At 34.9% G+C, this 26,735-nt stretch overlaps 1 protein-coding gene across 3 annotated transcripts in view; it reads right to left on the bottom strand.

Annotated features, from left to right (window-relative positions):
- Positions 1–26,735, bottom strand: part of RPGRIP1L (RPGRIP1 like) — a 96,568-nt gene that overhangs the window by 55,709 nt on the left and 14,124 nt on the right. For all 3 annotated transcript variants that reach the window (XM_061138523.1, XM_061138522.1, XM_061138524.1), the window contains exons 7-14: positions 16,943–17,048; positions 14,805–14,951; positions 13,424–13,497; positions 7,622–7,761; positions 2,603–2,709; positions 2,322–2,372; positions 1,462–1,641; positions 796–913 (exon numbers count right to left, since the gene is read on the bottom strand). In XM_061138523.1, coding sequence (XP_060994506.1) covers positions 796–913; positions 1,462–1,641; positions 2,322–2,372; positions 2,603–2,709; positions 7,622–7,761; positions 13,424–13,497; positions 14,805–14,951; positions 16,943–17,048 — 923 coding nt within the window. The remainder of the gene's footprint in view (positions 1–795; positions 914–1,461; positions 1,642–2,321; positions 2,373–2,602; positions 2,710–7,621; positions 7,762–13,423; positions 13,498–14,804; positions 14,952–16,942; positions 17,049–26,735) is intronic.

Consider the following 26,735-nt stretch of genomic DNA (forward strand, 5'->3'; position numbering starts at 1 on the left):
TGAACTGCAGCACACCAGGCCTCCCTGTCCATCACCAACTCCCAGAGTCCACCCAAACCCATGTCCCTTGAGTATGTGTGAGTAAAAGTGGTAAGTTCTAAGGCAGTCTTTTTCAAAGTATAGTCTTACCCCTGTATCTGAATTGCTTGGAATTATTTCTAAACATACAGAATCACAGGCTCCAGGATCTCTAGGAGTAGGACCCAGGAAGCTACCTATGAAACAAATTCCCCATGTAATTTTCTTACTTGCTAAAGTCTGGAAACCACTGTGGGGGCATTTCAAGGAGACGAGTGGCTAGGAGTAATGGGAGCCAGCTTCCTGACACAGGCATGCAGTTAGATTTCGAAGTGGGGAAGGGTTACATCTTGGACTCAGAGAAGAAAGGAGGTTCAGGTGGAGCAGACAAAGCCCTGGTAGTTGGACAGAGTGAGATGAATCTGACCGAGAGCAAGCAGCAGACTTGTTTGGCTGAGAGGCATGAGAAATTAGAAATGAGGTGCTTAAATTTAGTCTGTGCTACTTAACGAAGTACTCTGAAATCTTGCCTGTGACACCAAATTAAAAAAGCAGTAGGGAATTCTTTTTTTTTTTTTTTTTTTTTTAGTAGGGAATTCTTGAGTAGAGAAGTATCAGATAAAATCAGCCTTTCTGGTAAATTACTATTATTGTTAATAAATTGGAGGAAAGAAAAGAGCAAAAAGAAATTGTGAGTGTACACTTGGATGACATTTTCAACTGTTGTAAAAATCCATTCCTCTAGTTACCACGGACAAAGAACTGTGCATGTTGTACCTTCTAGTTTCTGGATGCGTGCAGCCCTGATATCAAGAAGATGAACATACTGTTCCACTTTAAGTTCATAATCTTGCTGCAGATTTTCCATCTTCTGGGTCACTGCCTCAACTTCCATCTAAATAAAATACAGATAACAAGCTTCATTACTTAGGATCTGTTCCATTTAAAAAAATTTTTTAAAGCAACTATGATTCAAGCAGTTTTTAGATCCTGGGGATACTGGGAGCTGTACACCACTGTTTCCTGACTTCAAAGAGCTTACAGTTGAGAAAATTATGCTTGACAATGTTCATTAATCAGGAGTGAAATCCACACAACTCTGGATTCCTTTTAAGGAGTGATATTCCCATTAGTTAAAAGCTAATACAAACATAGCTGTGGCAGGACCTTAGGAGAGACTATAACCCAGCTGCAGAGTGTGCTAACACTAGTAAAGGGGGAATTCATTGCCACAGTTCGCTCCCTAAAACCAAGGACTTAAAAAAACATTATTTGTTTTAGAACTCTTTAGTCTAAGTATCCAGTTACAAGGCTAAATTCCCAGCATGTGGTAACACGACAATAGATTATAATAGACGATAGTAGAGGATACTGCTTTAAAATGCAAATCATCAGTAGAATATTATAGGAAACCTATCTTCTGGATTTAGTGTATTACAGTACCTGATAATCTTTATTAATTTTATGTTGCATAATTAACATGTTTCTTGTCTTTTCAAGTTCTTGCACTGTTTCTGCATGAGTTGCTTGCAGCTCTTTCATGGACCGTTCTAGATCTTTATTAATTTTACTGTCTACTTTTTCTAAAAATGAAAGGTCTCCATTTTTTTGTGATTTTTGAGCCTAAAACAAAAACACGTTTTATTACCAAAACAAGAGTTTCTAAAATGTAATCGTGAATTAACACAGATATAGCAAGAAATCATTAATTAAAAACAGATAGATTTCCATTTTCCGTTAGGAATAAAGCAGTCCTGATATAGAATACAATAATTGGATAGATATTTGGAACAATTACAGAGAAAGAGAAAAACAGTTTATTACTCCATGATGTAAAAGAGAATCAAGTACATTTATTTCTATTTCTTCATTTGATTAAAATCTACACTGCGATGACCTAAAAGGAAAGGAATATATTTTCTTGTGTCTTCTTATAAATAACAGAATATTCTAGAACTGGAAAATATCTTCTGGTGACATGTATAATTCAATATTTTACTTAAGATAATAGGGTGCACCAAGGTCTCTTAGGACAGAAAATTGTTGATTAGTTTTACAGTGGGGCACATACAAGTGAAATGCTTGTTACAGTTGGAGAAAGTGCTTTAAACATGAGTTTTTGAGGTCTACTTTAATGTAATTTTGATGTCATTATGAAATATGCATATGCTATAACTAAATGTCACCTGACCACTTTCCTGAATAATTCATTCTGCAAGTATAAAGGTTACAGACAAGGGTCATCATTATGCTGAAACACTTACATGTAGACATGAAATTCATGGTGAGGTTTAGAAAGTTACCTTTATAAGCAGGAGAGCTTCACTCAGTTCATCAGCATTAATATCACTCTCCTGCAAAAGACAGAGTGAGTAAAAGCTCACAGTGAGATATTAGTGGAAAGTACAAGAGAGATTCCAACTACACAGATTACCCTCAAGGAACATAAGCTGCAAGATACCATGGATTAATAAACTAAGTTGTATATTTGTATTCTGTTGCTCTGTGGTACAGTGTTTTCTTGACGTATAAAGTAGTTGGATAAAAATTTGGAGTTCATTTCCTAAATAGGAAAATGGTTCACCTGGTTGTAAAACTTCATGCGGTTTTTAAGTTCATCAAGTTGTTGCTTTTGTTCCAGGTACTGTAACTGGAGTTGTCTATTTTCTTGACTGATTTTCTCATTTTGGCCTTAAAAATAAAGTCAACACAATTAGAAAGTTAAGTGAGAATGAGGTAGAAGAACACATTTTAAATTAACTTAATTGGTGATACACACTCAGCTCGAGCCAATATTGTTCTCTAGCACCTTAGACAAAGGCAGCAGGGGAATGAGGAAGAAACGCACACTATCATGTGTCCACCATATGGATTCACTGGCTTATCAGAAACTTAAGACTGAGGTTCACAGTATTAATATAAGGAAATTGTGCCTCTGGGACTTCAAAGGAACATACTATCTAAAATACCTAAGAAAATATGTTTCTAAATCTATGACTTTTACTTACTTATTAAGGGTCCTGAAAGGCATGCAAAAAAAAAAAAAAAAATTGTGTCTTTTAGTGTTTTTAAAATCAACTTCCTTGAGTTATCTTTTCCCCATTTAGCATAAGGTCTTTTTTAATTAAAACAGGATAATTTCTCTGGTGATAACTCTGGATCCATAATTATCATCAACCCCACTTTTAAATAACTCTGTTAAGGTGAGAGAAATGGATTCTCAACCAGTGCATCGTAGTATCAATAAAAATTCATGGGCATTCTTTATTCATTGAGTTCATGCTATTAATTAGGACATGGACTCAGAGCTATCATTATGGGATGGAGATAGGTTACCCTTGCCTATGTGCTCATTCACCAGGACCCACAAGCTGGGGTATAGGGAAGAGCTACAGAAGACAGCAAATCCATAGAGAGTTGAATTTTTTACTCTTTGCCTGAAATATGCTTAACTTAAAAAAAAAAAAAAGGCATAATGGCTAGCTAACAAATCTATCCTTCAGTCCTATGTTCTTAAGTGTATTCTTCACTAGAGATCGTTGTGGCGGTCAAGTATTCTCCTTTGTCGTCTCCCTGCGGACTGACTAAACCATGTCATCCAAAGTGTCTCTACTAATTTCATCCTGCTCACAGAGATTTATGGTTATCATAAGTCCTCAACTCAAGTTGCACATTTTTGTTTCCTTTTCTTAAAAAAAAAAAAGGGAAATCAACATATTTGCCAAGAATTTCTTACATGAATACATCTGCACACTGACTGCACTTATACAAAAATGTTTCTGACTTTCATAAAGCTTTGTGTTCCCAAGACATAAATGCTACATATAAGTAAAAACTGCAAATCACACAGTTAAGAAGAAATGGATTAAATTAGATGATTTTTAACATGACATATTTCTGGCAAACTAAGAAGTAAGAAAAGTTACCCTAGGGTATGTAAAACCATTTTAATATCAAATATGTAAATATTTTTCTTATTGACAAAAGGTTAAAAGGTTATCCTAGGGTATAAACGGCTACTGTTCAATGAACTAAATGAAAGAATTTTCCAATGTGAACAATACTTGAAAAATTTTAAGGTAAAGCTCAAATATTTATCTCTAAACTAAAAATTAGGATTCATAATAAACGTGAGTTATTACAAGATAAATTCGCTTTTTCGGTTAGAGAGTAAAACAATAATGTGAAACCCTTTATTTGATGTTGATTAGGTTACAACACAATCCAGATCAGGTAACAAAAAGAAGGTAAATGTAGTGAGAAAGATGTAAAACCAAGGTCCTGGGGATAATGTAATTTCCTTCTCGGGCTAGTGAAACTTTCAGGGGTTCTGAGGGGGACCTAAAGTGTAAAGACGTGACTGCTCCATCTTCATCCAGATGCCGTGTATATTACTTCTATGCTCTAGTTTTTCTGGTCTCTCAACTTTTCAGAGCAGGGTATATGTTACTGGTGTAAATAAACTTATTCAAATGTTCCTTCCTTTACTGACTTTTGTTTCAATAACCACGTCCCCACTTCACTGGTTATTTTTAAAACCAAGTCTTTATTAGTGTGAAAATACTTTATTAGTGGGAGAAGGTATTACTGAGTAACAACAACTTTCTCTCTACAGAATTTTATGTAGAATTATCTACTGTATTTTTCCTTTCTTAAACTGTTTATTGGGGGATATAACTCCTGGGACTTTAAAAGTACAGAGACGTTATAGTTCAAAGAGGATATAGACTTGCTGAATTATAATATGAAAAAAATCAAAGCACTCTGTACAAGATGAAAAATAACCTCCTTACCTTATGATTTGACAAAAAGCAGGTTAAGCTAAACAGCATTTTATTCAAATGAGATAACATTTCACTCTTAAAATTATGTTCTTCGAGCACACCATTAATAAGCAGAATGCAGAGAACAATTCAACTAAACAATTTTCAGAGCTCCTTTGTGCTAATATCTTCAGCTGTGATCAATATAACCATATGTATTATGCTGAATTATGCATTTCAGCTAAAGATAGAAAGGAAATTTCAAAAGCAGGCCCTTAAACACATGCAGTTAATTTAAGCATTAACCAAATGCAAACTGCATTTACATATCCTTCCCCCACATATTCACACAATCTGAAACTAATTTGTACCTTGAATAAAGAGGTGAGTATTCTCTAAAAATAATTTGCCAGTTAGATGAATGACTACAAGAAGCCAGGGAAACATCTTCTGGCAGAGAACACTTGATACACAAGAAAGTAAATGTGTGAAGAGACTTCAAAGTAAAACGAAACAATTTCAAAATCTGTACTACAAAAAGGAATTTTCTAAATATTAAAAGATTTCCTTAAATAGACAAATTCAATTTTTGGTTTAATAATTCCTGGAAAAAAATTGTTTAAAGGCTGTATTATTTTTCTTATAATCTATTTGAACATTTTCACAAAGAAACAAAAACTTGAAACTAGTAGAACTGTAAATTCCAGGTATTCAAGCAAAAATAACTAAGTTGCATTAAAAAAAGATTTGGTTCTAGCAATTTTTCTTAAGCAAATAATTGGATAAATGTGTAAATATCTGTGCAGAAAGAGGTTTATGATACTTAAAAAAGCTGAAGTTATTTAAAAATTCATCAATAGAAGGCTGTTAAACTGTCTATGGCAGATCCTCACACTGGAAAACTATGACAGCCATTATGAATGAAGATGTGGGTTTATACATGTACTTTTTAAAAAAGCACATTAAATTACATGTATACATATAGAAACAACTCTGGAAAGACATATATAAATAATAGTGATCATTTTGTGGGTTGTGGGATTGAGTGACTTTTAGAAGAACTTTTTTTGTTTATTGGATTCTTCTTTTTTAATAATGCATGAGTTATTTTCATTATTCAAAAAAATCTGAAAGACTTAGGAAACAATAAAAAAAAAAGATAAGGAATGCACTAGTCGTATTAAAATAACTTAGCAATTGTTGTTTTAATAATTTATAGGAACTCCCAGAATTAATCCAACAGCAATAAATAGGTTTTTTAAAAAAAAAAAAAAAAGAAAAAAAAGACCACTAAGATTCTATCCTCTTAAGCGTTTCTTTCCAGAGAACAATGTAAATGTGAAAAGATGAGTGTTTGGAAATTTTGATATCTAGGGAAGAACAGAAAGCAAAGAAGTGAGAAAGGTTTACTTCATTTCTCTTTCCTTTAGAATGAAAAGAGAGGAAATATAGAGAACTTCTACTTTGGTGGAAGACTTTATTGAGCAACTGCTAAACAAAGCACTTTGTTAGGTATAAAATGCTACACATTAAAATCAGGAACTATATATCTTTGACGTAGAAACTTTCCACCCAGTCAGAAATCATGTCACCATTTTATTCTACTCACAATCTTCTAGAAAAAAATTCAGAAACCATCTGCCATCAAACTTAACCACTTGGTAAATATAAGTACTGCATATATATTTCATTGAGATTAAGACCCCATTGATTACAAGATGTGCTCCAATTTCAGACTTCTTAAAATGCTAAAAAAAAAAAAAAACAGACCATAATTAAAAAAAAAGCTATCACCTTTTTAGTGATGCTAAAAAGATGCTTCCCAAATTCAGAGATGTTAAAATGGGAAAAAAAATCTTTCTTAGAGTTAACAAAATATGGCAGTGTGATCTAAATCAATATAGTGAATACTGCCTAGATATGTAATTGTTTTTTTTTGTAACTGAGTCTGTATTAAACATTTAAATGTTCTCATGCAACTGAATTGCAAATGTTCAAAAGGAGTAAACTTAATAGCACATCAGTGGGTTTATCTAGCGGATGAGCAAATACATACAACACTTGGAGCAAACAATTCACTTTCCTGGTTGTGCATTTGTGAGTATACGTGTGTATAAGATAGTAGAGCAGACATCTACTTTAGTTCTAAATTATTTTACTTCTATGAGACAAGAAGGGTGAGATCTGGGACTCATAAAGTGTAACTTATTAATGATTATTTTTTTAGCAGGGACATCTTGACAAGGCTTCTGTATTTAAGTTCTCTGTCACAGAGTAGAATTCGACATTTCACTATTAGAGAGGTCTTCCCTGCCTGCCAGATCAAAAACAGCCAAGAGAGACTTCCGCCCTTCTCGGCTGTCTTCCACGGCCATTTTTTCCCCCGTGTGCACTTGCCACCACCTGATGTATTGCATATTTATTTAATTACTATCAGTTTCTCTCTCTCAAATTTATGCTGCATGAGGACTAGGTCTTTGTTTTATTCCTTGCTGTATCCCTGGAACTTAGAATAGCGCCTAGCACAAACTGGTGCTCAATCAACACTTGTTGACTTGAATAAATTTAGGAAAATTAAACAAACTAAAGACAACCTGAACAAGAGTAACTCTGAGGAAAACTAATTTGTTTGGCATGTATGCTAAGCTGAGTGAAGGGAAATTTTCAGCAATCACTAAACTCATAAAAGCGGATGACGGTTCATACAGGCTGTGTCCCCAGTAAGCAGCAAGGTGCCTGGCAAAGCAACAGCACCATAATGAGTACTTATCAAGTCAGTGAATAACGATGAACAACATGCATGTCCGAAATGAGTAAGTCAGTAGTCACTTCACATGTACCTCTTTCAGTTTTTAATCTGTCAAGGATTTCAGTTTTGTCTGCTAAATCGGATTTTAAGGCTGTCTCGAGTTGAGCAATCTGTACTTTCAGCTGCTGTTCCTTTAACTTCCATTGCTCTTCGTGGGCAGCATTGAAGGCACTGCAAGACACACGTGACAGGCAGGGAAAGCTTGGAAATCAGCTTCAACCGAAAATAATAAAGAGAAAAGCTTTTAGTGGCACAGAGACCACTGTCATCATGTCTTAGGAATTAAGTAAACATATGCTGGTCTGCTGCTGTTGAAACCAAGGCGCCTTTCTCAGGCTGCGGTTAGGGAACATGAAAGAGTTTGTGGGATGAGCAAAGGAACTGGCCTTAATTTAGAGCTCTAAAGTCAGAAAAGTTGGCAGTGTGCAGCTTTTGTGGGACCACTAAAGGAATTCAGATACTGTACATAGTCCAAAGGGATCCACAATTCCAAACCTCAGCAGTAGACCTCAGACAAAACCATCCTCTCCCACGAATGCACCCTCTTAATACAGAGAAAAGGGACTCTCCACCTGATCGTTAATTCTAGAGTTTGAACTTTTAAAGAGTCGGGGATAAAAACATATCCAGAAAATACTGGCCACAAAATGATGGCAATTCTGATATTAAACAGCAGTGATCATACAGTTTTTGTCCTAAAAAGCAAACAGCAGCAGGCTAAGAACAACCAGTTTTACATTGTTACACATGATTGGGGTGAAAACCCAATGAGAGCACCTTGATAATAATGTTACAGATAGAATTATTATTCATTAATAAAAGTAGCAGTTTAAACTATCACGAAAATCTACTAATGATCAGACACAGGACACTGGAAGAATCAGCTGCAAAATAACCAAGTGGTATGCAGAAGGTATATAGTAAATATTTGTTTAGGTCACTGGTTTCCAAATGTTGGCCTAAAACACTGGTGCTAGGTTAAAAATGCAGATCCTGGGGCCCTGGAATTCACAGTTTTATAAAGTTCCCCAGGTGATAACCAGGTTTTGGAAAAACTGATCTTGATCTGTATTTCAGCAGAAAACTATTATCTGTGAAGCTTGATATGACTGAATAATTATCAGCAGGTTTGACCCTTCTACTTATTTTTAAACCCAGTAAAGGAAGCAGAAATTTACTAAATCTGGTTTTGAACTGATGATAAAGTAAATGGAAAAGAAACTTGTTACTGAAAATTGCCGAAACTTGTTACTGAAAATTGCCGTAAATGTTGCCCCCAGCTAGTCTGAGGTTTTATTCCAGAAGAGATACTTTTCTGGGAGGCATGTCTTTCAAAAGAACAAAAAACTGTGTATTTATTTTACAGTTTGAATGTTTTTACTGCATTTAAAATAACATGACCTTAAAAATAAATGGAATTCTAGGAGTTTCTCTAAATATGACATCTGTTTCTTCTATCAGTGTTCTCATTTCACATACGGAACCTTAAAAAAATACATGGATCTGATATATCAATGTTTTATGTTAATTTTATCAAAGGTAGAGTCACCTAGGTTTAAATGAAATCCAAATATGTACTTTAAATACTGAAGTAAAGAATATCCCCTTACATTTTCATTGTTTTATAAAGAACAAATATATTTCCATATCTGGTCAAATTATGTATAGCAAACACATACACATATATGCATTTACGTGAGTGTGTGTGTGTGTGTATGCATGTGTGTGTGTGTTTTATATTATTAAAAACATGTACTACCCGGAAAAAAAAATTAGCATGATGAAATAGGCACAACCATACATTATATCAGCCACTAAAAATTAGAAACAGTAGTGTTCCAATAGCATTAGTACCAGCAAAAAGATCACCAACAGTTAATCTGGCAGAAACATCAGAAGCTGTATGTGTTTAAATTAAGAACAATTTAGCAGCCTGGTTTTTCCAAACCCACAAAATACTAGTGTAAATCAGCATAAGTCACTCTGAATTTAGTCCACTGCTATCTTCCCTCTAAATTTAGGATTACATTCCACTGGAGTTTCATGAGGAATTCCTTTTGAATTTACTGTATTCCTCTATGCTTGGAGCCATCTGTGTAACTATAAATGGTAAACCACATCTGGCTCCATTTTCTTTGTAGAGGCTGTGTACATGATTAAATCTGCATATGTGAACAGTCTTTGAGAACCCTTTATTCATGAAAATGTTTTTGTACATTGCCTACAGTGACAACTGAGGAAAGGATCATAGTTGGCCTTTGTGCACATTTCATTGTTACATTACGTTTCTGGAGTGATAAAGTATCCATCTGCAATGGAATGCCCATTGGTTCCTGTGGTCACTGGCATGCCCACTGGCAGTCATGGGTCAGCATACTGTAAGTACACACCCTTGATCAACAACATGGTAAGATTAAAAAAAAAAAAAAGAGCTGAAGGATTCACCTCTGCCCTAAAGTCTTTTTTCTTACGGAAGGAATTCCTTTTGTTCCAATGTTCAAGGGCATCCTAATGTGAGGGATAGGGAAGAATAAGCTCTAATCCTCCATAAGGAAATCCACAGGTACCTCTGTTAGGCCTAGTGGAAACTAAATGCATATTAACATGGGGACATTTCCCTTACTAAAGGAAAAATGACTGCCCCAATGTACCCAGTTTGATTTCCGGGAAGCACAAAGTGCTCATTTAGGATCATATGAGCATCCATGTTTCTTAGAAGATTATAGGGGGGTCAGGTGTTTGATTTACAGAAATAGAACACAGAGAGTCTATGGATGGTCAGCAGTGAGCCCTTAAATTTTGGATATTAGATGACTATCACGTTGTAAAAACTTGAATCATTCAATTCTTAAAATGGTTAATATCATCTTCAGAAACTGGACCAACTCTTCTTTTAAATATGCATTGGATTAGTGTCTCTCAGGAGTTAATACCTTAAAATCACCTTTAAGAGTCTCTGGATTCAAAACTCAAATTGGCTGAATCTGAATTGAATGGTGTTGGGGGTGAGGGCCAAGGGCAGGTGGGGAGGTTTCATAGGGTGGGTGAAATCTCCATTTTACTGTTTTCAGGTTACTGATATACATAATAGTTGAGGGACTGTTGCATTCATCAGCTGCATTAACCTAAAACTATATACTAACTTCAAAAATGGGACACAGCTTTACTATGTTATAGTACAGCTTTTCTCTCTGACAAAATTAAAAGATTTAATTGCAAAAAATTTTATTCTGAATATTTTTAATGAACATTTCTTAAAGTTATACTCATTGCTTGGCAAAGTATCAAAAATGTTATAACATATTAAAAATGGCTCATACCAAATACTAGCATGAAGATTTTATCTTACCAGATGATTCTCTAATATGTCATATGTCAAGTAATAAACACATTCAAAATACCATTTGAAAAGGAAGATGAGAATGCAATCTGCACATCACATTTTTCTACTGAAAACCAGCCAATTCTGAATAACAAACAAATGCTCTCCTCTTAAAAACATGCTATCACTATGAGTAACCAAAAAGGGAATATATGTAGTTTGTGATGAGCCTCACTTATTGGCAGCGATGAATAACACTGCCATGAAATCCAAGAGCTGTAAAGAATCCTGGGGAGGATGTTGATTTTTGTAGAGTTTTTTCAACTATGCTTCTGAAAACACATTATGTATTTAAAAAACTGTATTAGAGAATTTTATAGTTCTAGTTGCTATCATGTGTGCTTGCTGGATTTTGTCCCTAAGTGACATTTTTTTTTGACACAAATGTTTGACACTCATTATACCTATTTACTTCTACACACTTCACACAAATTTCAAGTGTAAGCAGCATAATGAAGTCTGTTTTTAATGTGACAGGGAAAAAAAGGTTGCTCAAGCACAAAACATTAAAATAAAACCCTTCAAAGTCAGTTTTACACTCTCAGATCACCTTCTAATATGGAAAGATAAATTTCATGATGATAAACTCTGAGAAAAACATGCTTTTCTTAAAATTTCATTTATGCATTATTCCCAACAAAGTTTAATGCTTTTTATTATAAGAAAGTATATTCAGTAAATTCTCACATTGAAGGGGAGTAGAAAATGTAAAAGTAATGACCAAATGGCACTTATATTCATGTATTAAGACCATGTTAAATTACTTGAAATTATAAGATGTTAAGATAAATATTTATAAATTAATAAAAATTTCAAAATGTATGAGTTCTATTATTTCATGAATGTTTCCCTTTTGCACATATAATTTTCCATTGCAATTAAAATCAGAGAGATAGACATAGAGGAAAAAAAAATCAAGTTTCAGATTCAAAAGACATGGATTCTAGTCTTGTACTGGGGTTTCAGCAATGCTGAAACTGACTCTGTACAGGTTTTGTAATTTTTCTTGAGTCTTAATTCCCTCATTTATAAGATACGAAGATAACATTATTTTCTCTGCTATATAATATGGTGATTGTGTGATCTATACAATGAAATTTTAAGATTTCAAACATACAACTACTAAACAGGCATATTATGCATTATTCTACAGAGACAGATAAAATAGGATAATAAATGCTTTACATAAAATTAATCAGGGCTGATGAGAGTGAGGACCAGAACAAAGCACTAGGGCCACATGATCTGGAACGGGGTCCAAGGTAAATTCCACATAAAGATTTTTAGCCAGTCTGTCCTTGCTGGAGAGCCCAAGATGTTACTTTGATGTTTGAACCCACTACTAGTAACCTTTAATATAATGAGCCACTGTGCAAAGATAATCAACACTAGGATAAGCAACGTAGGTGATACTTCACAATGACGCGTAACATTAATTTAGGTATCGTCTCAAAGTAAACCAAAATAAAAGCCTCTCCTTACTACTTGTTTAATTTGTAAGATGTAAATTCAGCTTACAAAACATTTCAAACAAAACCCAGTTAAAAAGTTAAAGCTCTATCTGTAGATCAGATAGCTATTTTCTGATGTTTCAGAATGTGACCAATTAGAAGCAACTGTTGAATATCAGCTCTAACATAAATATATATGTCAATATATATAAAATTTACTTGTATGTAAATCTGTATTACCACTTATTGGTATCATACACTGAAAAACCTTATAAGTACACACACATGTGTATTACTTAACTGAACAGAGCTGTGGAGCAGAATTTTGTTTCTAACATTACTAGAAAGGATTAATTTTTAAAATACCATAATTATGAAACAGATTTAAAAAAAAAGGAAAGCAGCTCTCTGAAATACATCTTAGGATAAAGATGCTGTGTTTCTCTTTTTCAGAACCAGGAAAAACTAAGACCTTTGCTTCCCATCAACGGAATTAGGCTCAGCTAATAGGCTGGGTAGCCCAGCAGAACAAACAAGGGCTTGGAGAGACCAAGAGAGGTTCAAATACGATCTCTATTACTTCATAGCTTTAAGAACTCAGGTAAATTTACTTAATTCTATTTTATTTTCAATTTCTCCAAAGTGGGCATTAATAATACCTACATTTCCAAGTTGTTGCAAGGAATTTATAAGAACGCATAAGCAGAGTATTTATCACAGTGCCTGCAAGCTTGCAGTCTGTATTCAAGAAATGATAGCAGTTGTTACTGCCAATAAAGTGATATGGTTTTCTTAGTAACAGACTGCTGTTCAGGTTAAAGAATTTACTACCAATCCCTTAAAAAAAAAAAAAGCTTATTTTTCTTTTGTTACGTGTATAGATTTCTTGCAATCAGCTGTGGCTAATTCTTTCATCAATATTAGGTTTTCTGACATTCAGTGTTTTGACAGAAAAGATCTCAAACAAGAGAAGGAGAGAACACATGGAATTATTATTTACCTGTTATAAAGTTTATCATAGTTTTCCTTTAAAAGTTCCCGTTCCTTTTCTAAATCACTAATTCTATCCTGCAACTGAAATGAAAATTACACATTAAGTACATAAAACCACCTAGGGATTAAAAAACAAAAACAAAACTGAGGAGACAAACATGTTTCAGTCTTGATTTCTACATTGCAGCCGTGAACTAGGCCACGTATATTGTCTGTATCTAATTTAGCATTGGTTTTTTCCAAGTTGTTAAGTAAACATGAAATTAATATTTCTGTTTTAATTTAGTAAGAACGTATGCACTGCTTTATGGCAACATGTGCCAAAACTCAATAAAGAATGTGTTAAAAGTTTCTATTAGGTTTGGGGAAACATTTTTTTACTTTCCTCCCTGATGGATTCCATCATTATATTCATTTTGTATTAATTTCCAATTCCCCCCCCTCCCAAAATTAAAGAATTAAGCTTTCTTTTGGTTTGTGGTTCAAGCAAATTGTGTCAGTGACTATTTACTGTGAACGCACAATTTCTCATGTTACCTGGAATTTACAAAGAAACATTTTTCAAATGACTGAACAAATTAAACTGTATACCTTGCTTTATCCCAATGTATAAATTAATATTTTTAGAAATAAACACAGGCCAATAATTATATATTGATGACTAAAATGTAGCTTTCTGAATTTATTTCTAGTATTTCAGTTTAATTCACCATTATATTTTATTGTTACAACCTTTTCCCATGGATCAGAGTACTCTTAAAATTCATTCCCTTCTCAAAATTCTCTTTTGATGCCAGTATGAGACACTGTAAAAGACTCTTCCAAGATGACAAGAGAAAGTAGGCATCTTATTTCATCTCCATTCTCTTTAAGGACAAGGTTAACAGACTACAGAAGATTGTGCTAGCTGGGAAACATGAGAAGCAACATGAATAGGAAGATGAGTTTTCAAACAACTTCTTAGAAAAAAAATAATTTCTCAAAATTGCTGACATTGTACGGCAGAACATTCTCCTCCTTAGAGACAGATATATTGCTATAATTGTTCTGACATCTCAAATGACTAATAAACTGTTAAGATTGAGAAAGTTAAGTTCCTCAGGTAATCTGGTACCCGTTTAAAAATGTCATGGTTAAAAAAAAGCCATGGTTTTCCTTTCCTTAAGGATCTTTAATCCTTTAGATACACAGTGGATCTCAGCACATTTTTTAAGTATTGTTAACTACCGATTTGCCATGCACATATTACTGGGTGTGCTCAAAGTGCCATGGATGTAGTTTAGGATTCTGAAGTCAATATAATATTTAAAATGTCTCTATTTTACTTTTTCAAAACAGTTACAGACAAGTTTTAATGCAACCAATGGCTAAACATTTTAGGAGCTTACCTCTTCTATTCTTCTTTCAGAAAATGTCATGGAACGTAACTGTTTCTCAAGACTGCAGCATTTTAAACGTTGTTCTTTAAGTTGCAGATTTAGCTCATCTCCATTTGCCATTAAGGCATCATGGCTGATCCGGAGAGTTTTTTGCTTCTAAAAAACAAAAAGAAAATCCTTTCAAAACTATTTTTGGATTCTGCTTTGAATGAATGATTACCATTCTAAAAAATGAATTTACTCCAGAAGTTCATGTTACACAGTTTATTCTTTATCTTACCAACATTGTATATGTGCTACTGTATTAATGTGCTATCATACAATGTATAATGTCTCCATACAAGGTAGTCTTGGCCAAAGGGTTTCATGAGGAAGAAAATATTTTAGCACAGTCACACAATGCAGTCTGTTTTTGTCCTTTATTTTTCCCTAGTTTTTTGACTTGTTGATGGTGACCAGTGAGTAAGTTAGTTTTGGCAGATAATTTTTTTTTTCATTTTGCTGTGGGTGCAGTGGTTGGAAATGCTGTCTAAAAAATGCTGCTGCATGGGTTAAAAATAAATTCTGATCACAAATACTCAAACTGAAAATATTTGTTGCCACACCAGATAAACAGCTTTGGAAGGTTAGCTTCTAATTTTAATACAATTATGAATTTCAATTTCATAAAATAGATACTGAAGTCTTAATTTCAAAAATTGATCTACTTATGAATATGTTTTAAATTCAGTTTTACATACTTAAATGCCACATACTTCTTTTAGAAATAAAAAAGGTGATTACACTAAAGTCTTTTCACAGAGTCTATATGACCATAACACGTAATGCCTCCTCTGCTAATTTAAATCATTAAAGTCCTACTGAAGTTCTTCAATTGTTTAAAAGAAACACGGATATTGAGATCCTTGAGTCTAATTTTTGTTAATCTTGGTATTATTATAGCTAGCTTTCTTTGGGCTACGTCAGTGAAGCTATTGGTCTGAACCTCTCAAATCTCTACCCATTGTCAATCCCAAAAGAGGTATCTGTGTTATCAAAGATACTTGCTACTCATGGTATTAAACAAATAGCTACAAATAGTGAAATATGGAAATCAAAACAGTCAAAGTGATAAATGAATGCAGAATCACTCTTTAATTCCTTTCTTAATTCCTCCTTTAGAGATGGCTTTCAACTACATGTATTTTAAACCTCCTTCTTCCATCTAGCTACTGATAGTACTATCGATGCCACTCTCTAATTAATTTCTCTTTCATACACGCTCATATTTATATGGAAGGCAATGTATTACTTGACATTTCAAGAGGTTACTGCAGGATGGAAAACACTATCCAGAGTATGGTTGAAAGTATTTATCTAATTCAACAGTGAATTTAGGCTTCAGATGACCCTATGCTTTGCATCAATTTACTGCTTTCCTTGTTTCAGACTTCAAAGAAAGTCATATTGCTTAATATGAATTCTGCTCATCTGGAATGCTGTGGAGTTCATTAATTCCAGAAACTATATTAATTATGCAGTGCCAATAAACAGGAATGCTCTGATGGCATATTTCTGTGGGGCCACAGTCCTTGTGAAAACAACCATGGGGACAAGAGTACCACGTACTGTCAACCTGAACGGTGAGGATTTAAAACAAATACACTGACAGGTGACGTGATGGGTATTCAAATATTTTCTGAAACTAGTAGTAAAAAAACAAAACACCACATATCAAAATAGATTTAACAAAACTTGGTTATTAACCTATTCTAAGCACTGACCTATCTTAGATACTTCATAAATGCGTGGAACTGAAGATATATACAAATACATCTAAACCTTCATTGCTATATGCTCATATGATTTCAGATAAAAGGAGTGAAGAATAAATTTTCTTGACATGAGATGATTTATGATAAATGTGTTTATTATTTTAAGATGACACAGGTATTCATAAAGAGTCCAAGCAGTTATTTCTTTAGTTAATTAAGTTATAAACAACTGACCATATCAGAAGGGAAATAATACACACTTGAGAATAAAAAGAGTAATCTTTAAAAATTACTTTTCAGTGTTATGACCATTCTACTTTAAAAAAAGTTTGAACACTATTTTTGAACCTCTGTATCTATGTACCACCCTAATAAAATAATTTATTACAGTACCTCTTGAAGCTGAATAAATTTTCCTTCCATTACTGAAAGGGCATTGCTTTTCTCCACTAGTTGCTTATGAAGCTTAATCATTTCTACGTTGTCTCGAATGTTTGACCTTCAATGATATATTTAAGAAAAAGACAGATACAGAATTAAAAATGCAAAACAAAAGGAAAAAAAAAATCTGTGGTGAGACTATAATTTTTCATTGACTGTTACATAGAAAAAAATTTACACACATGCATATCAGTCATTGAGGTTTCTAGTTTATTATACATTCAGGATAGACTTACTGTTTAAAACCAACCAATAATCATTCTTAAACTTTCATAAACACATAGACTCTCAGGGTTTGAAGGGAGCCCCATATTTGATTTTGTCACTTCTACATAGTATCACTTTATACCGTCCTGAAAGATGTGCAAAAGTACAACAGTCTTTCGCACAGCCATCATTCTGCCACCAAACTTCAGACTGATTTTAAGGAGGGCTATCATATTATTTTCTTCTAAATGAAAAATATGCCATATAGCTACTCATCTTTCCACAACTCCCTCGAAACAAATGGTATCATAAGATTATCATTTATTGGCGTTTCCTCCTGGAGTTCAGACTTTTCAAAATATTTCCAAAAAAAAAAGTGACTTAGCATTTTAGACTAATAGTGCCCAAAGCTGGCATTTAAATACGTTGCAGATGTGCCTGTGGCTGTAAGAGATCATTTAACGTCCACAGGGTACATAGAAACTCTATATGCTGCAATACTAGTTTGTATTTTTCCTACTGAGATTAAAGCAAACGTAGAATTTAACAGGAAGATCTTGTTAAAGGTTAATCATAGATCTAAATGAATACCTGTTTTCACAAGGCATTTATTTTCCTGACAGAGAAAGAAGGTTCCTTAATTTAATATGTTTTACATTCAAAAGTATTTTAAAAATTGTGAGGCTTGGTTTTAGACTTCATTTTCTAAGAAAAATAAACACAAAAATCTTAAGTTCAGAAAATATTTCAGTATTTAAAGTAAGTAATTTTACTTCCAAAACTTATCTAGTATACACATATTGGAAAAATTGTCACAACGCCCTACTGGAACCAGAAAATGGACTACAAAGCTCACACATCTGTAAACCAGCTGAGGACTTGAAATACTTAATTTTCCTCTTTGATATTTGAAAGTTCATTGTATTTTGGCATCGGACAGTTAGTTGTCCTCACACAGAAGATAAACAAGTCCAAGAACCTGGATCTTGCCCAAGGTACAGTCTTAACACAATGTTAAAATAATTATGTGTCTAAAACATGTTATCTAGTAGTTCTGAGCACACATTCAACAGTACATCCACCAATATTCCCCTCAGTATTATTTTTACTTACTAAAAAAATAATAATAATATGAAGGGAAAATATTTTTTGACTAGGTCGATAGAAAATATTCACATTTTTTCATATTTAAAAGTTGAAATTAACTTATGTTTTCTCCAGAATTATTTGGTTTGACTGCTCAACAGTGAGTGACATTTACTATTACAGAAGGACAGAATATTGTTCAAATAATTTCAGTCTCTACTTATATTTTCAGCTGTAATTCATCTCTTATTTTTCTTGTTTTTAAGCATGTTAATATTTTCAAGATTAAATATATGTGACATATGTATGAATAACAACTAGTATGTGATGACACTGACAAAAAATTAAGCCCCAACAACCCATTCAGCCTCATAGGGTCATATAAACAGCAGGTTTTAATTTTGAATTTTCTTTGTCAGACAAAGGCCAGTAAGTATCTTAGAAAAACTTTCAGTGGTCTAATTGGTAGATGTTTTCTTGAATATTTCCTAAAGTCCTCGGAGTTTAAACTTTTCATAATATTGCCAAGAAAGGTGATTTGATGTTTTATACTAATGATGCCCAATGAATAGGCACAAATACAACAGAAGTAGTATTTAGAAAACAATGATAACAATGTGGTACTTTAAATAAAAAATCAGTTCATTACAGAGTACACCTAGTCTGAAACAACACAGCACCTGGAAGTCTTTAATAATTATTCTAAAGTTTTAGGGGCTCTATACATAATGGCTGGGGCTTCTCAGGTAAAAAAATCCACCTCCCAATGCAGGAGGCTCAAGAGACCCAGGTTTGATCCCTGGGTCTGGAAGATCCCCTGGAATAGGAAATGGTAACTAGCTCTAGTATTCTTGCCTGCAAAATTCCACGGACAGAGGGGTCTGGCGGGCTATAGTCAATGGGGTTGCAGAGAGTGGGACACAACTGAGCGACTAAGCATGACAGATAATGGTTATCGTTATGATGGGGTGTTTCTGACGGTGACAGTGAAAAGGAAATATAACTTGCTGTTAAGCTGAGAGTGAAGAGTCGATGATATAAAGCGCATGAAAGTTAAAAGCAGCACTGTGATGAATGTGGCCCGGTTTTCAGAAAGGTGTACAATGAAAAATCATCTCAGACCTGCCAATCAACATTTTTACACAGATGGAATACAGTAAAAGAATGCGGGTGTATGTGAGAGAGGAAAAAGGGAAGGAGATGTCACGGAAAGGAATGTGAGAAGGATACTTGAAGGCAAGAGGGAGCTAGAGTCCTTGCTAAATGGCTGGTCCTGGACCTCTGCCTGCAGAGGAAGGCCTCAGGTTGGCCTCCTCTGAAGAGCAGAGACAGAAAGGGCTAATTTTATGAACAATATTTTAAGTGACCACCACATAATATGTTCCTGCCCTGTTCTAGGCACTATGAAGGGAACATCAAGTCTTCAGGATGATGCCATTTGAACAGAAAGAACAATGCATAGCAAACACATTCAGATGAACTCAGATGGTCATGCACCAATTCATACATGCTGCATTATACATGGTGAAATGATCTGCAAATGGATATCAAGCAGACTAATTAGGTGCTTTGTGAAAATAAATTTCTCATATTTTTCAACAAGGATTTTGAAAAAAAAAAAAAAAACTATAAAAAATTAAGTTGGAAAATGTGGTTCCTTTTCTTTTGCAGATATATTATTTAGAATTATGATCAAATCTTTTAAAACTATGAGAAGAGCTGTTGGCCCATCTCTAAGATTAAAAACAAACTAAAGTAAATTAGATTTTATGTTGAAAAAAGTAATCCAGCTCTCAAACCTATGTGCCAAGTTTCTCTCATATAATTTGAAACAGTCAAGCAATAAACTCTGGAAGAGGAATTTCTTTTTTTTTTTTTTTTGGAAGAGGAATTTCTAATGGAAGCCTTGAAAACACTTGACTCCAGCTCTGCTACTGGGTGCCATAATAAATCCAGAAACTTAAAACCTCAAATATACTGGAGAAGAAAAAACTTTCAGTGGTGCTATGTAATGTATAGTCTAATATGAAAGCTTAAGAAGTCCAAATCTTTGCTCCAGTGAAAGTTTCTAATACTTCACTTCCTAGGCACATAGTTGCTCCCCGCCTTCACATCCGTCAACAGTTCTTTCTTGGCTACAGTAGGGATTATGAATGCTAAAAAAAAAGTTTCTTGATTATTTGATGCAAAAATGTTACAATACCATTTTTAGCACCATTTAGAAGGGAAGGTTTTAGAATACAAAAGGCAGGCTATGAAATTCTGGAAAGTTGTTAGGTAAGATATTTATGAGATAGAATGAAGAGGTTCTTTCTGAGTAATAGTTTTAGGCTGACTAAATTTGGAGGATAAGCTTGAAAATAATCTTAGAATAAAGAAAAACTCCAGTCTTTTTGTTTTTTTTTTTAAAGAGTGGCAGACAGTCTCTAAGCATACAGGTCATTCCTAGCTCTTATTAGGGAGACACATGTGTGCTAAGTCACTTCAGTTGTGTCCGACCCTGTGTGACCCACTGACTGTAGTCTGCCAGGCTCTTCTGTTCATGGAATTCTCCAGGAATGAATACTGCAGTGGGTTGCGATGCCCTTCTCCAGGGGATCTTCCCGAACCAAGGACTGAATTCACGTCTGTCTCCTGTCAACAAAGGACAGAAATGGTATGCACCTAACAGAAGCAGAAGATATTAAGAAGAGGTGCAAGAATACATAGAACTATACAAAAAAGATCTTTATGACCCAGATAACAAAAATGGTGTGATCACTAACCTAGAGCCAGACATCCTGGAGTCCAAAGTTAAGGATGCATCACTATGAACAAAGCTAGTGGAGATGATGGAATTCCAGCTGAGCTATTTCAAATCCTAAAAGATGATGCTGTGAAAGTGCTGCACTCAATATGCCAGCAGATTTGGAAAACTCAGCAGTGGCCACAGGACTGGAAAAGGTCAGTTTTCATTCCAATCCCAAAGAACGGCAATGTCAAAGCATCTTTAGACTACTGCGCAATTGTACTCATCTCACATGCTAGCAAAGTAACGCTCAAAATTCTCCAAGCTAGGCTTCAACGGTACATGAATCGAGAACTTCCAGATCTTCAAACTGTATTTAGAAAAGGCAGAGGAACCAGAGATCAAATAGCCAACATCCTTTGAAAAAGCAAGAGAATTCCAAAAAAAAAAGATCTGCTTCATTGACTATGCTAAAGCCTTTGACTGTGTGGATCAAAACAAAGTGTGGAAAGTTCTTAAAGAGGTGGGAATACCAAACCACCTAACCTGCCTCCTGAGAAATCTGTATGCAGGTCAGGAAGCAACAGTTAAAACCAATCATGGAACAATGGACTGGTTCCAAATTGCTAAAGGAATACATCAAGCCTGTATATTGTCACCCTGCTTATTTAACTTATATGCAGAGTACATCATGAGAAATGCTGGTTGAAGCACTGGTTGAAGGGCTGGATGAAGCACAAGCTGGAATCAAGATTGCTGGGAGAAATATCAATAACCTCAGATATGCAATGACACCACACTTATGGCAGAAAGTGAAGAGGAACTGAAGAGCCTCTTAATGAAAATGAAAGAGGAGAGCAAAAAGGCTGGCTTAAAACTCAACATTCAAAAAACTAAGATCATGGCATCCAGTCCCATCACTTCATGGCAAACAGAAGGGGAAACAATGGAAACAGTGACAGACTTTATTTTCCTGGGCTCTAAAATCACAACCAAGAAATTCAAAGACATTTACTCCTTGGAAGAAAAGCTATGACAAACCTAGATAGCATATTAAAAAGCAGAGACAGTATTTTGCCAGCAAAGGTCTGTCTAGTCAAAGCTATGGCTTTTCCAGTAGTCATGTATGGATGTGAGAGTTGGGCAATAAAGAAAGCTTAGCACCCAAGAACTGATGCTTTGGAACTGTGGTATTGGAGAAGACTCTTGAGAGTCCCTTGGACTGCAAGGAGATCAACCCAGTCAATCCTAAAGGAAATCCATCCTGAATATTCATTAGAAGGACTGGTGCTGAAGCTGAAGCTCCAATACTTTGGCTACCTGATGCAAAGAACTGACTCATTGGAAAAGACCCTGCTGGGAAAGACTAAAGGCAGGAGAAGGGGACGACAGAGGATGAGAGGGTTGGATGGCATCACTGACTCGATGGACATGAGTTTGAGTAAGCTCTGAGAGTTGGTGATGAACAGGAAAGCCTGGTGTGCTGCAGTCTTATGGGGTCGCAAAGAGTTGGACATGACTGAGTGACTGAACTGAACTGAACTGTCTCCTGCATTGGCAGGAGACACAGGTAACAATAGAGTATCACTCCTGAATAGAATTACAGGAGGCTACTAGAAAATTGGAAGAAATAAGCTCCACTAAAAGAGTTGAGCAAAGTCTATTTGAAAGGTCATGACTTTGCTCAAAACTGCAACTTTAGTTCATGGATGAAAATAATGCTCCCTCATTTTAGATGCATAAAGGAAAAAGTCTGTATGTGTAATGCTTATTTGCCTGTGGGTTACATCTTTCTTGGGATATTGGGTCAAAACATAAATAAGAACTCAATATTTTCTTATTCTCAAACACCCACAGGGAATGGGAGGGGACAGTTATATAGGCCTTTCTACATGGATATAATCATACGCTTCTGAAAATAGAGGGAGCACTCCCAAAGACTGGTTGGGGACAGGAAGAACCCAAATCCTGGCTCATCTTCTTAAGGGGCCATTTTGAAGATCAAGATTGTGGATTCTGACCAGTAATGAGAATTTGAGAATTATATTCACTATATCAAAAAGCCCAGTGAGAAATGTAGACTTACTGGCAATTGAGTTGTACAAGTGAACTAAAGGCCTTATGTTGTTTTTACTTTTTGAGAGAATTATAGCAAATCAGTGCAAAATTATAGGCTATGTCACAATTGTCTTGAAATGATTAGCATGATACAGGTTTTGGATGAAAAAAAAACCCAACAAATTGATTAAATTAATATATACTGCTTAGTTAAAAGGCAAAATCTTTCAGAATCACAAGGTCCCTGGGGACAAAAGCAACTGTTGTTTTAAAGGACAGAGGACCACTTACTCATTTCAGCCTCTTCATTTCACAGCTGGGTAGCTAACTGAGGCTCAGGGAAGTAAAGCATTCTGCCAGAGTTTCTACATGAGGGAGCCAGGTCTAAGAGAGAAATTCTTCCCACTCTTGTGCTTCCTTCCTCTGAGATGTTCCTAAGTTTCAGCTTTCCTTCCACTATCAAGTACACTCTAATATATTAGTTACTATTAATTTTGATAATTTCTGTGGTTTAAATTTTGGGAAACATGCCAAGCAGCTATCACAAAAAAATCTTAGATAACAGTCATAATAAAAAACATGGGGATAAAAGACAGTATTTGAGCTTGATAACTTTTCACTAGGCAAATTCTAAGGTATTCAAAACACCAGTAGGAACTTGTTGGATATATTTTTTAAAGATGACAGATCACCTCTCTGTATCAATGATGTCTACATGGTTACCCCTAGCCCCAGTTTCCCTTCCATCCGAGAGCCAGATGTGCCCTCTAAGTTAGGGGGCTGGGCAATCAGACGAATCCAAATGGACGGGCACTCTGCAAACAACCATGATCAGTGGTCTGGAAGACTAGCGAACCTCTCGAGAATGAGGGAAACATAAAAGTCGTGATGATTAATTACAATATATGCTACTTGGTTGGATATGAGATTAAAACAACGAAAAACACAAGAAAAGTAGCAATTAAAAACAAAATAGCTATCAAGGCCATTAATGGGATAATGGGGAAATCTGAATATGGACTGTGTCTTTAGGATAATGCTGTTTAATCATTCATTGTGAAACGTCCTGAATGTGTGACAGTTGTCCTGTGGTTATGTAGGAAGATGTCCTTGTTTATAGAAGGTGTTTAGCAGCGTAGAGAGGGTGACATGATATATGCACCTAACTCTCAGAGAGAGAGAAAACAGAGGGAAGGAGGGGAGTGGGCCTGTGCCTGAGTGGGCAGAATGCAGGACAGGCTGCGTCAGTCATAAACATGCCAAGGGGTGAAAGGTATGTGTATTCAAGGTACTAATTCTTGCAACTTTGCTGTAGGTTTGCCATTTTTCAAAATGAAATGCTGGGGAAGACCTCTGAGTGCCAGGAAGTAATGTGTCTGTGCACAGCTGGAAAGATGGGAGCCCCGGAAGCCAAGCTGCTTTGTATACTGCATGGCTGCAAAAGGTCTCTGTGTTTTTAAGACCCGACAATGTGCCGTCAACCAAAGGAAAGAGGACAAGTCAGGGTGTCTGAAATATTTATGGGTTAAATTTCTTCCAGTGGGACATTATGGCACTTACATGATTTTTAATTAAGAAGGTAAACACCCTAACATTTACTTAAAAAAAAAAACACTTAGTATAAACCAGTTACACATTTGGTAACAGTATAAATATTTTGGGAATTGAAAAAGTCAGTAAAAGGTAAAATCATCCTGATTTTAATGTTCATGTACATGTGTTCACTGGTTACTGCTTTGCATTTAATTTAAGACGGCCTTTTTAATAAGCAGAAAATGTGCATTTTTATATTGTTTAAATTTTAATATGGATTTTTGTTCAAAACAACACAGACATTCAGGCTACTTGTAAATGATACAAGATTTTTTGCTAATGAGGCATTATGTAGAACATATGCAAAAATCACAACTCAGTCTTCCAAAATAGACCACAATAACAGGAAAAAACATGATTTTAATAAAAAAGAGCAGTACTGGGCTTTTACTTCAAAGCAATTAAGGGCTTTGGATAACCAAAAGTTTATGTCAAGCTGATGCCAAACCAAACTGGTCTATTAAACACATACTACGAAGAGTTTCTGTAATATTCTATGAAAAGGCTCTTTGCCATAAATATCAGGCACCACACTCTGAAGATTACAACTACTTTAGGTTCATGTTTGAGAACAAGGAGTCCAACATTCAGATCAGACTTCTAGAATTTCAAATCTGAAATAATGTACCCGTGAAAGAGAAGTTTAAATATGTTTTCCATTTTGTGATTTTTCTCTACAGTAAATTATACCAAGTCTTATATTCTCCCCAACATTTTTCAACAGTTTTCCATTAGTCTCAAAAAAATTGCTGTTACACATAAAATTCTGAGCTATGTGTAAACATATAAGAAAAAAAAAGGACTTGAAGGCCCTTATTTGAAGTCATTTCTTCAGTTTTCAACAACTGTATCTCAAGAAGCAATATGTTATTCATAGGTACCCTTCCTTCTAAGCAAATAACCAGTAATTTTCAACTTATAAAATCTGTGAGGTAGGGTGTAAGTTGCTTGCTTTCTTTGGTCTCTGCAACAAAAGTTTCTCTAACTGTAATACTTTCTCTATCCTTCACATTAAGTGACAAAAAATCGGGGTGAATAATACAATCCCCTAAAGAAAGCCTTAGTTTACTTTGTAAGGAAAACTTTTCTCTGTGTATATGCTGATGTCTCCTGCCAACAACGCGTATACTGGAAAATATGCAGACCTGTCTGTTACTCTAGTTCTGCTGTTATCTAGTCCTAGGACTGAAGAACTCTTGGATTTCCCTTTCATTTAACACTAAACACTAGTTCTCAGATGATCATATTCCTTTGGAAGGGGGAACGGCCAACATAGGGTCAATCTTACCCTTTGGGAATTTAAGAAATACAAGACATTGGGATTTCCTGGTGACTCAGAGGTAAAGAACCCGCCTGCAATGCAGGAGACATGGGTTCAATCCCTGGTTCGGGAAGATCCCCTGGAGAAGGAAATGGCTATCCACTCCAATATTCTTGCCTGGAGAACTCCATGGATAGAGGAGCCTGGTGGGCTGTAGTCCATGGGGTTGCAAACATGACTTAGTGACTGAGCAGGCATGCAACTGAGAAAGTACTTTGATAACCTTTCATTCAGCTGTTGAGGAATGGCTCCAAGCTTGGGCTTGGACTAATGCAGTTTTTATATTCAGATAATATTTAAATACAGCTGTTGGCAATTCATTAAAATCACCATATTCAGTGTTGGGGGTCTTTAGAACTGTTCTTCACAAGGAACTATTTCTTGGTTTTCCAAGAAGGCTAAGTTTATTCTTAGGGGGAACATGGGTAATTCCCAGGTATTTAAAACCCTGGTTCAAGGCCAGGGTTCAAATCACATTCCCTAATACAAATATAATTCTCAAAAATATTCATTTTTTTTTTTGCTCTGCACTTAGAAGGGTATAGAAATGTCAACATATAGAATTTCATTACATAATTTTACACATAACTTTTTAGGAATAGAAATTAGTAGAGATAATATTAATCTTTTAAATCTCTGAAATAAAAGGTCCACTTTATTTTTTTTAAAAACAAATCTATTATGTATCTTAGCTTTTTTGTGAGGTTAGTTTGTGAAAAGAGAATTAAACTCTGATTCTGAAATGAAAAAGT

This window comes from Dama dama, chromosome 4 (genome assembly GCF_033118175.1).
Source record: "Dama dama isolate Ldn47 chromosome 4, ASM3311817v1, whole genome shotgun sequence".
NCBI classification, from domain to species: Eukaryota; Metazoa; Chordata; class Mammalia; order Artiodactyla; family Cervidae; genus Dama; species Dama dama.